General features: G+C 48.5%; 1 protein-coding gene across 1 annotated transcript in view; it reads left to right on the top strand.

The window, feature by feature from the left end:
• mrps9 (mitochondrial ribosomal protein S9) overlaps positions 1 to 12,945 on the top strand; it is a 44,347-nt gene that overhangs the window by 17,443 nt on the left and 13,959 nt on the right. Inside the window, exon 6 of the mRNA XM_083632875.1 lies at positions 10,056 to 10,141. Coding sequence (XP_083489001.1) covers positions 10,056 to 10,141 — 86 coding nt within the window. The remainder of the gene's footprint in view (positions 1 to 10,055; positions 10,142 to 12,945) is intronic.

Here is a 12,945-nt window from a genome sequence, read left to right as displayed (position 1 = left end):
TGTCTGTTAAAGGAACACTCCGCCCATTTTCAACCAGCTTTGTATCATTAGAACATCAGTAGTATATCAGAAAACTGTAAACGGTTTTGAAGTCTGTCATTTAATTTGACAGTTATTGAGTGTTAAAGTGTGGACCAGTGACATCACTGGTCCACACTAACTCAAATTAATAACTCATTAACTCAAATCAACTCTCAATAACTGTCAAACTATTCATCATTCATCTAGTTTGACAGTTATTGAGAGTTGATTTGAGTTAATGAGTTATTAATTTGAGTTAGTGTGGACCAGTGATGTCACTGGTCCACACTTTAACACTCAATAACTGTCAAATTAAATGACAGACTTCAAAACTGTTTACAGTTTTCTGATATACTACTGATGTTCTAATGATACAAAGCTGGTTGAAAATGGGCGGAGTGTTCCTTTAAATGATTGGCTGTTTCCGTGTCACTCGTAGCACGCTCTATTAACAAGGGACATTTTTTCATGCAGCCATGCTATTGAACGTCCTATCAAACCTTTTTTTTTATTGTATTGATGACGTCTCTATCGCGATATATTTTGCTATCGTTTTATCGCCCAGCCCTAAGCATCGCCAAATCCAGTCCGAGTCAGAAGAACAGCAAAAATGTATTTTCCGCAGAGAATCTCCACTGGTGCATACTCCTGTTCTTTTGTTTTTGTTTTTTTGTAACTTTATTTTTAACACGTTCACTGCCAATGACGTGTTAATACGTCAAAAAAATTCCAACGGTTGACTGCAAATGACGTGTTAATACGTCAAAAAAAAGTTTTTTTTTTTTTTGACGGTGGGATGTGCATCTAACCCTTTTACATCTTCTATATAAATATGGGAGCCACCGAACGTGTACAACCCATTCCACCGACCCACTAAGTGGCGACAGTGCTCTCCAAACTAGAAAAAGCCCAGCCAAAACTGCAGGGGAACGCGCGATGAAACCATTCTCATACTGTAAAATGGATTGGCGAAAACGCTTTCGTTTTCGCGCTGGTTGCTGGCGGTGGGGGATTGCAAATTTGCATAATAGATTATGGGTGCAACACACTTTGAAACACGCAGCATAAATAAGACCAGAATCGCAAAAGCTTCATCAAAGCTCTCAACCGAAATCCCAAGAAACGAGCGAGCCCATCCAGACTTGCCCAAAGAGCGGCCGCCAGCAGCAACTCGCTTGTGACACGCCCGCTGCAGCCAAGAAGAACACACACGGAGGGAGGAGTTTGAAAGAGAGGGGGGTTTCCTGCTGTTATGGAGGAAATTACTGTTCAAAACTATTGTTTAGATGTCTGACGTCTTACTGATGCCAAAAATGAATGGTTAAAGTGACTGTTCTATCGAATTTCACAAAAAGCTATTTATCTCAGCTTAAATTTTCAGACGCTGAAACCATGCTGTATTCAAGTGCTAATGCCTACATAACTACTAACTCTACAAACTAACTCTTTTAGACAGAGAAAGCACACATTCTATTAGTTCTTTTGAGATATTTTGTGTTCACAAAATCTTAGCAGAAAAGAATCCTCGGGTCTTGAAAGATGAGCCAGAATCCTCAAAAAAACCCTCTGGCAGAAGCTACCTACAGTAAAAAAAAAAAACGGCTGGCAGTGAATGTGTTAAGGTTTTTGTTTTAGAACAGACAAATCCAAAAAACAAACAAAAAATAAAAGACAAACAAAAAACAAATAAACATTCAGGTCATCATCATGGGTATTGCAGATCAATTCTTAGTTTTTCAATAGTTATCTTTGTATTAAGTTATGTTGTTCGGTTACTTGTTCCAATCATCTTCAGAGAGAGAAAGAAGTAGAGAAACGAAAAATAGAGAAAGAAGAAATACACATATGCATAATACATTCGATGTGACAATACACATGGGCCAAACGAGCATATCCCAAGCTAAATGGGAGTAGAAGCTATTCCAGTATTCACACTCCTGTTCTTGTTTAATTGTTGTTTTCGAGTCTATTTCTGCAATAACTGCACTTATGGCTGTGTTTACTCTACTAACATTAACGTTACCGCTCGTTGCTTCCGGAGACACCATTTCTGTTTTCCCCTGATTGGCCGGTTATGTTGTCAACATACAGCGCAGGTTCCTGATTGGCCGGTTATGTTGTCAACATACAGCGCAGGTCCCTGATTGGCCGGTTATGTTGTCAACATACAGTGCAGGTCCCTGATTGTCCCGACCACATTCTAATTTCTGGAACTGGCTGGGGGGCGGGAGGAAGCAGAGTTCTCAGTTTCAGCCCGAGCCCAACTGACAATTTATGCTAACTGGTCGGGTCGGGTCGGGCTCGGGCTTCAACTTACTAGGCTCAGGTTGGGTCGGGTTTGAATTTTCAGGCCCGTTAAGAACTCTAGGAGGAAGTCCAGACTGCTGATCCTGCAGTTAAAGAGAATGTGAGGTCATGTGATCAGGATGGTTTTACCTAGTCTCGGCTCTAGTTTCACCAGGCTGTTTTTTGTTATGTTTTTCCTGATTCCCCCCCCCCCCCCCCCCCCCCCCGCATTTGTCTCCCCTATTGTACTTGGCCAATTTTCCCCCTCCTGCCCCGGTTGCTGCTCCACCCTCTGCCGATCTGGGGACAGCCGTAGACTAGCACCATATTTCCTCCAACACATGCGCAGTTGCCAGCCGCTTCTTTTCACCTGAGAGCGGGAAGCTTCACTGGCAGGACATAGCACGTGGGAGGATCACGTTATTCCCACCAGTTCCCTTCCACCCCAACCAGGTGCCCCGACCGACCAGAGGAGGCGCTAGTGCAGCGACCAGGACACAGCCCCAATACGGCTTCCCACCCGCACCCGCAGACACCAGCCAATCATGCCTGTATGGACGCCCGACCATGTAACCGACCAGGTAACACGGGGATGCGACCCTGCGACCCTCGTGTTGGTAGGCAGGGGATATACTGCTAAACTACCCGGACGCCCACCAGGCTAAGGTTTTATGTGAGGTGGAGGTAAATCTTTGTTTAGGTCTCACCCAGCTCCACCCTAACCTGACGCTGCCAGATGGACGGTTTAGCTCCACATTACGTTTCACTAAACCAGTTCATCTGGCAATGCAGTAATCCAACCCGCTGACGGAGGCGGGCACTTTTTCCAAGCTACTTGGCAGGTTATTGGATGACCCATCTGTCTATCACCGCTGGTGCGTGTTAACTTCAACCAATCAGATCGCCATGCCTCTGTGCCTGTAAGAGTGATTGAGTCCTCACCGTCCTCATCGTCGTAAAGTCGCCTTCGAAGCATGACGTTCGATTATAACAAACTACGGTAGTTGTGTGGCTTAGCCTTCCCAAATGTTGAGGGTCGTTTTTTAGAATTTAATACATAGAATTGGGAACGTTACATTCAATTTCATTCAGACTGCCTGTCACTTCCGCGGCGGCAGCCATGTTGACGAGTGAAAAGAACTACAAAGACCATGTGCGTCACACAGAAAGCCCGCCTAAGGCTGCCGCTGATTCGTCGAGCCGGCCATGGTTCGGCCAATCATCTTAACTGCCTGTGCATGACAAGATGGATTACGTCGAGAGAATCTCTTTTGATCTCGTGAGGTTATCCATCTTGCAAGCAAGCTCCCCCCCCCCCCCTCCACCCTACATCTCCTACACCCCCCACCCCATATCTCCTATACCCACCCTACAACTCCTACCCCCCCACCGCCCCCCTCCAGCGGCAGCCGGAGCTTCCTGCCCCTCGGGTCATATCCCATGCAGAGAGAGTGAGTTGAGAGAAGGCCTGCCATCCCCGAGGGCAGGCACCATCCTATCCTCTTTTCCACACAGATAGCCCATACACATGTACGGGCCTGGCTTGGCACGTTGCATTTCCATTACAAGAGCTCTTTAAAGCTCTTTGCACACACACAGTCCGTTCTTTTCATATGCGTTTTCTTCATCTGTCTTCCGAAAACACAGATGGTTCGAACGGCTCGCGAAAAACGCAGAAAATCGAACCTGTTCCGAAAACCTTTAATGACGGATGAATGTTTCAGAGTCAGCGTGAGTGACACAACATGAGGACGTATTTATTTTCAATTTTCATGCGGGGGGGTGGGGGTGGGGTTGTAGCTGAGACCCCTCAGGGAGTCCCAGAGAGATGGAGCTATGACTGAAGCTACACCATTAATGCTGCTGCAGTTCAGGTCAACACCTATACAACAACATCAACATGGTGCTGTTTGTGCAGATGAGTGGAAGCTGTGCGTCCCCCCCAAAAAATATAAAACAAAACAAAAACATGCAGGTGCTACAGTGAGAAAAAAGGCAGACATGTTTTTGTGTCCGGGCTCAGAATCACATTTGAGGCGTGGCACGCCTGGCTTGTCAGGCTTTGTCCCGCCATGGGGAGTGACTCCTCCATGGGGATTTAGGGGGAAATGTGTGTGTGTGTGTGTGTGTGTGTGTGTGCACGCGTGTTGGGTGTGTGTGTGTGTGTGTGTGTGTGTGAGTGAGTGCACGCGTGTTGGGGGGTGTGTGTGTGTGTGTGTGTGTGTGTGTGTGTGTGTGTGTGTGTGTGCTCGTGCGTGCACGCGTGTTGGGGGGGGGGGGAGTCCCACAGAGCCGCACAGAGCCGGAGCTACAGAATTAATGCTGCTACTCACCTCTGAGGAGACTTCTTTTGTTGTCTTCCTCTCTGCCACTGACCTTGCTCAAAGACGTTCCATAGAGAAGAGGTCTGTGTCTGTCTGTGGTTTTGTGAGAGAGAGTAGTACGAAATAGGGATGCACGATATATCGGCGCAATCATATCAGTATCGGCCAACGTTAGTCTTTCTTATATACTGTAGATAGTTTTAACTTGACAACATAAACATTTTAAATTGGGGGCGTCCCAGTGGATCACCTGGTTAAAGTATGGACCACTAAGGCTTAGTCCTTCGCGCGGCCCAGCCGGGTTCGAATCCCATCTGTGGTCCTTTGCCGCATGTCATCCCCTCTCTCTCTCCCCACCCTTCCTGTCTGCCTCATGTCTGCTCACTTCCTGTTGCAGTGTTTGCTAGTACAGTAGGACAGGACTGTCAGGAGGACTCCTAGGACAGGATTGACAATTGTGTGAAAACCGTCTATACCAGTGATACTCAACTTACGGCCCGGGGGCCAGATGCGGCCCGTGATAGGGTGCAGAGTGGCCCCCTGGCCATTATCTAATTCACAATGAAAACTTAACGTTAAATAAAGTTTGACTGAACTCCAGCTAAATCCAGGCAATTATAAGTGGCCCCCGGGCAAAGCAAGTTGAGTATCCCTGGTCTATACAGTATATATGGGTATCGGTCCGATGGGCAAAATAACAGCAATGTTATGTTAATATCCGTTATCGGTATTGGCCAACATTTTCATATTGAGAGAAAATAATAATAATAATAATAATGATTGGATTTATATAGCGCTTTTCTAGACACCCAAAGCGCTTCACAGGAATCATTATTCATTCACACCATTCGTACCAGTGGTGGTAAGCTACGGGTGATGTAGCCACAGCTGCCCTGGGGAAGACTGACGGAAGCGTGGCAGCCATTTCGCGCCTACGGCCCCTCCGACCACCACCAACATTCATAGACATTCATACCCATTCATACGAGGCAATGAGGGTTAAGTGTCTTGCCCAAGGACACAACGACAACAGCTGGGAGGGAGCGGGATTCGAACCGCCAACCCTTGAGTCATTGGCCGACCTGCTCTACCTCCCGAGCTAATGCCGTCCCATAATGGAGTAAATCTATGATTAGATTACATTTTCAGTTTGTCCATGTGTTTTTCATTATGTACACAATTTGATTATCATAGTAACTTGCTTTTATACAGATCATATCCACATAAATATCATACATAGTTATCGGCCATAACAGCAATGTTAATACCAAGCATGCACACACACACTTCTGTATGTCTGATACACACCCACGCACACCCCAGACCACACCCACCACTGTGCCACACACACCCCAGACCCCACCCACCACTGTGCCACACACACCCCAGACCCCACCCACCACTGTGCCACACACACCCCAGACCACACCCACCACTGTGCCACACACACCCCAGACCCCACCCACCACTGTGCCACACACACCCCAGACCACACCCACCACTGTGCCACGCACACCCCAGACCCCACCCACCACTGTGCCCTGCACACCCCAGACCCCACCCACCACTGTGCCCTGCACACCCCAGACCCCACCCACCACTGTGCCCTGCACACCCCAGACCCCACCCACCACTGTGCCCTGCACACCCCAGACCACACCCACCACTGTGCCCTGCACACCCCAGACCCCACCCACCACTGTGCCACGCACACCCCAGACCCCACCCACCACTGTGCCACGCACACCCCAGACCCCACCTACCACTGTGCCCTGCACACCCCAGACCCCACCCACCACTGTGCCCTGCACACCCCAGACCCCACCCACCACTGTGCCACACACACCCCAGACCCCACCCACCACTGTGCCACACACACCCCAGACCCCACCCACCACTGTGCCCTGCACACCCCAGACCCCACCCACCACTGTGCCCTGCACACCCCAGACCACACCCACCACTGTGCCCTGCACACCCCAGACCACACCCACCACTGTGCCCTGCACACCCCAGACCACACCCACCACTGTGCCCTGCACACCCCAGACCCCACCCACCACTGTGCCCTGCACACCCCAGACCCCACCCACCACTGTGCCACACACACCCCAGACCCCACCCACCACTGTGCCCTGCACACCCCAGACCCCACCCACCACTGTGCCCTGCACACCCCAGACCCCACCCACCACTGTGCCCTGCACACCCCAGACCCCACCCACCACTGTGCCCTGCACACCCCAGACCACACCCACCACTGTGCCACGCACACCCCAGACCACACCCACCACTGTGCCCTGCACACCCCAGACCACACCCACCACTGTGCCACACACACCCCAGACCACACCCACCACTGTGCCACGCACACCCCAGACCACACCCACCACTGTGCCCTGCACACCCCAGACCCCACCCACCACTGTGCCCTGCACACCCCAGACCCCACCCACCACTGTGCCCTGCAGCCTCAATCTGCATTCTGCACCCCCTGCTGTTGCTTTAAATAGCTATGTCAGACATGTCTGGGATGCTGCGCTGCTGCCTGTCTGCACCTCCCTCTCACCCTCCCATTCCCCTCCTCTCCTCCCTTCTCCACCTCCTCTCTTCCCTGGCCTCCTCACTCCACTGCCACCTCTGGTCCCTACTCAAGTATTCTTTTCAATGTTATCGCCCACTCTCTCTCCCTCTCTTTCCCTCTCTCTCTCTCCCTCTCTCTCTCTCTCTCTCTCTCTCACACACACACACACACACACACACACACACACACACACCTCAGGGGCAGCAGCGTGTAAAGCTGGCTGCCTGGTCGCCTAGCCCTCCTCTGGGCTGTTGTGGGGCTCAGGCAGCGTGCTACATTAACCTACACACTGCTCCACTGAGCCCTTTATGGCCAGGACCCTGGGGAACACACACACGCACACACACATACACACGCGCACACGCACACGCGCACACACACACACACACACACACACACACACACACACACACACGCACACATACACACACGCACCCCTCCTTTTTTTACCCCACCTCCAGTCAGATAGAAATACCTAGCCTAGGCCTTTTCATCCAAGAGTGTAATAACGCTGCAAACTCGTGCGGCTGCACCTTGTTTGTCAACGCGAGCCTTTTCACTTAAATTAGTCCAATTGCTTTATTAATTTATTTAAATCCTCCAATATATTCCACCTTCCTGGCGTGGCCCAGAAGTCAAAGGGCTCAGTCTGCATACAAAGATCCAGGCCACTCATTCAACATGCAGCCGTTAACTAGTCAAGTCTCCGTGACAGGCTGGACTTAAATGTATCTCGATATTGACCGTCTCAACAAACCCCCTCTCTCTGCCTCTTTCATCCCGCCAATCCATGCAAATTATTTGCTGCCATTGTAAGGCACAGTGTTTGCCAATGTTTGTAACGCAAAGAGCCCTTATCCAAGCCTTCCCCTCCTCCCAGCGTCTTCTCCTTTTTTTCTATTACTTCTTTTTTTTGCAAGGAAAATTGGTTTTTGCTTGATGTTTGCTTTTTCTGCCCCCCCCCTCTCCTCCGCCAACCCCTCTGTCGCTGGTCAGAGTGGCAGCGGATTAGGCACACTCTATCAAGAAGGAATTAAACAAACATCTGGTGAATAATTGACGGGGAAATGAGTTCTCACCCGGGGGGGGGGGGGGGGGTCTGCCTTGGGGACATGACCAGCATGCCCACCTCTTCCTGTCTGTCTTCCTGTCTGGCTGTCTGGCTGGCTGGCTCTCTGTGTGCCCCATCGTCATGCCACATTGCCCTCAAGTTCTTTACCTGCAGTTTTGCTCCAGGCTCAGCCTATAGCAGCTCTATTCACCTCCAAGTCATCATGTCAAAGGGAAGCCTGATACGATCACTAAAGGAGGGACGATTGACTCTTTGGATTCTCAGATTGCTGACATGCTTTTTAAATGTCTACATTTGAATGAAAATCTGCACTGGGATTTGATTGAATTGAACCATGGTGTGTCACAGCAAATGTAGGAAAATGATAAATGTGTACATTGACTTGTAAATGAGGTACAGTAAATGAATGTACACATTTCCCAAGGTATCTAGGATCTAGTGAGGGCCTCTTGTGGAGATTCATTCATGTAACACGACCACCTCACAAGAAGCAGCCAGACCCTGAAGGCATCATGGAGTGAGGATGGAGGCAGTCTGAGGCCTCTTTAGTGTTGGTGGGCACTGGGCAGTAAGTTAGGCAGACGTTGTTGTGTTGATACTAGATGTAGTTTACTGGTAAATATACTGTTTTAGAGTTCCTTACGGGTTTGAAAGACCCAGACTCTCGTTCACATTCAGGGTGAGAGGTTTGGCAGGACCATAGACATAAATAATATGAACGTAGCTACGTATCCAATTTAATTTCTTCTACCTGGCGGAGTTGAAACGTTGGCCGTCACCATCTTGATTTTTCGTCAATTAAGTGGGAGGGAATGGGTTGAGTCCTTCCGCACCTCACGTGAGATGGGAGTTTCCCAGAGCCGCAGCTCCGCCTGCTATTGGTCTGTGATCGGCAAGCTGCGTGATCACTGGACAGGCGATCTGTCAATCAGGCGCAGCTTCCAGGGACCTAGCTGTGCGCGAAGGCCTAGCATATGCCTCAAATGACGGCCGGCGAATTGGTGTTGATGCGGAGTCTTTGTAACAATACACATTAAGATTTGTTGCTTTGAGATAGGTACTGTATACTGTGTCAATAGTGTGAGTCCCAGTCTTCTATCCTCTGTTTGTCTGAATGTTTTTACATTTTGCTCACTTGTAGGGCAATTAACTGAAAATCTATCGAAACAGAGATTTAGAACTTCTAACCGACTTGACCTTGCTCATTTCAATTCCATTTCAAAACGCCAAATCACAACAACTCAATAAACTGACCGGTCCGGGAGCTTGATTTTTCAGTGTACCTACGGACTTTATTTCTTTATTCTAGTCACACAATGTTATATCACCAAATATACAGGCTCGGACTCAGACTCTCCAAGGTCTACCACGGTCCTAAACTCCACCCAGGACCCACCAGAAACAGCCTCACACAGAGGCTTTCCACCATGCCAATTTAGACGAGGCCACTGCCCAGCACATGGACTGCTCACTCGCTCTGCATGGCAGCTCTCCCTGTGGGGAAGGAGAGGAGAGAGGAGAAAAGGAGTTGGGCTCCACCCCTCATGGTCACCCCCAATCCAAACCCCCCCCCCCCCCCCCCCCCCTCCACACTGGTAAATCCACCAGGGATGTGGGGATCTGCCTTTATAACAGAGTTGGTGTGTGTAGGAATGTGTGTGAGTGGAACCCTGCTTTTATTGCACTAAATGTCTCATCATAGTCTGTTAGAATATTTTTATTCTTCATGCTTATGTTATCTTAACTTGTATGTTTTGGTGCCTTCTAGGAAACCTATGCTAAAGTCTTGCACATAGAGAAGCACCAAGATCGGCTGAGAGGCAAGGGACTCTTCTCCCTGGACACCAAGCAGATGTAAGTGGAGAGAGAGCTTTTAGAATCCAGAAGAAGGCAGCAAATTTGGTTTTAGTTGAAAAGTTGTCAGTGTTTTGTCAACCATTTTGCCATTTGCCATAAAACCATTTTGGTGAGTTTCACTATCTTTTGCCTTTTCGGGTGGATAATTGTGTTTGTTGAGGAAGTGGTACAAAACCCACACACTATGAAAAAACAAGGATACAATGTTTCTGATTTGAGAGTGTGTTTTTATTCCAAAGTTCACTGAAGCAAATGTTTTGGTACAAGCGACTATATTCAGTAGAGATGCACCGATCGATCGGCACGTGACCGGAAATGGCCGATTTTCAGCTGATCGGCCGTGACCGGTGACCTGCGCCGGTCAGTCTACATAGCCGATTCTGTGTGCCGGTTGGCTCCCCCCCTTTTTCACGTGATGTGCGCGCACAACCAAAGCAGCGAGACAGGCAGCCACCACACCACACACGGCAGCATACCTTCCTCGTTGTGGAATTTTTTCACCGTCAGTGAAGAAGACAAAGCTCGCAGTTTGTCACACATGCAAGTCGAAGATAAGCCGTGGAGACAGAGGTGCGGCCGAGTCCCGCTCGGCTGGAGTCCGGTCTAAGCGGCTCACTTCACCTCACTGGCCCCCCTCTCTCTGCTCTCTCTCTCCCCGGGAAGCGGTGCTTCGCCACCGCGCACAGCCACAGCCGGCTTGGTGAGGTGAACGTGAGCATTGTCGTGTGATTCCCCGACCTGCCTTCTCCATTCCACATCACTGCTGCTGCCTCAGCCTGTCAGTCATGTTGTATTGCGTGGATACAGGAGAGACTACCGTAAATTCCGGACTATAAGCCGCGGCTTTTTTCCCGTTTTTTGGCCCCTGCGGCTTATATAACGGTGCGTCTTATCTATGGATTTTTTCAGAAAAAAAAAAAAAAATACAAATAAAATCTCTCTTTTTTAGCACTCTTTCTAACTATAAATCCACTTCTGTTTTAATTTCCTCTCTTGCCCTCTTTTCACCACACCGCGGACACTGTGTGCACTGTAAAAATAAACAACGGTGGTGTTGTGTTATGTTGTTTTGTTGAAATGTTACGGTAATACGGTAAATGGGACAGCCATCTCTTTCCCGACAATCCCCTCTGTGCGTGACCACTTACATATGGTAATTACGGTAAGCAAACGGCCACTCGGCCATCAACTCCCTCCCCCGACTACCAGGAGAAAATCACAAACTTCGGCGAATTCACACAAAGGAAGATCAAGGAATATTCCATCGAACCGGAGCAGATCATAAATATGGATGAAGTGCCTTTGACGTTCGACCTGCCACTCACTCGGACTGTTAACAAGAAGCGCCCTGGAGGATTCTTTCACCAAAAAAAAGCTTTGCTCGTTCTCGACAGCATGAGAACGAGCAGTAGAAGCAACACTCTCACTTACCATGGGGAAGGTACGCAGAAATTCACACGACGCAGCTTTCAAGTTGAAAGCAGTCAATCTCGCATTAAAAGAGGGAAACAGAGCAGCCGCGCGTAACCTGGGCATCGATGAGTCAATGGTGAGGCGTTGGACGGTGCAGCAGGAGGAACTGTCTCAGCACGGAATATTATAGGAGTGTGAAAACATCCACAATCACCAACGGGTTCCAAAACGCTGGACTGCTGCGGGATGAAGAGGATGACGCCGCCACAGCTGGCGCTGAGGGCCGTCAGAGGCTTCAGAGGCTGTTCGATGCCGACAGTGACGAAGAGGAGTTCGTTGGTTTTGAGTGACAATGAAGGAGAGAGGAGAGTGGTTGACGAAGCCACCCTGAACCTGTTCGTTTCCGACACTGAAGATGAGGACTTTGGTGGTTTCAGTACGCAGGAAGAAGAGGAAGACGAGGATTAGTGACTTGACTTCTCTGGTTACAGGTTTGCTGCACATATAGCCTATTGTTGTGTGATTTTGTCTGGGGATTAGTGACCTGACTTTTGTTTTGTTTTGTTGAAATGTTAATAAATGGGAGCTTCCCCAAACAGCCATCTCTTTCCCGACATTCCTCTCTGTGCACGAACCCTTTCATATGGTAATTAAACATCAAAACACCCGCGGCTTATAGACCGGTGCGGCTTATAGAAGAAAAAAATAGTCAATTTTGGTCCCGCGGCTTATAGACCGGTGCGTCTTATAGTCCGGAATTTACGGTATTTGTTTCGTATTGCGAATAGAACGACGGACATAATAATAAAAATGCATCGGACTCAAGTGTGCAAGGTTTTCTGTGCTTGAACATCTTTTTTCAGATGGCAGATTTAAAAAAAACGCATACGAAATTTCGGACTGTGTGTAAACTCCGTCTGATATTCAGACTGAAGATCGTTACTTTAACTCATAAACTCATTTCCCCTACTACTCAAGAGGACTGGTCTGGAGCCAGACTATAAACTCCTTGTCCATGGATCACATTTTGATGTTCTGTTGCACCTGTTTTCTTTTGGAAAAGTAAATGCATGATAGCTGTGGGATATAGGCTATTGGATTTTATTTAATGTTTTATTCATTGTATTTGCACAAAAAAGCTCTGTCCAGTAACCTGGAACACTTTTATTTTGAGATGTGTTTGAGTGAGATGGTCCTACTTCATGCAAATGATAAGAATTGTTATATGAATCTTAATTTTCAAACAAAGTTACCGTACACATTTTTTTTGTGTAAGCTGTCAATTATTGTTCTTAGAAAGAAAATCGGAATCGGCAAAAATCGGTATCGGCAAGTCAGACTATTCAAAAATCGGAACCGGCCAACAAAATTGCAATCGATGCACCCCT

The sequence above is a fragment of the Poromitra crassiceps genome (genome assembly GCF_964638095.1).
Source record: "Poromitra crassiceps genome assembly, chromosome: 3".
NCBI lineage: Eukaryota > Metazoa > Chordata > Actinopteri > Beryciformes > Melamphaidae > Poromitra > Poromitra crassiceps.
Note: the sequence above shows the minus strand (reverse complement) of the source record. Positions and strands in the feature narration are given on the sequence as shown.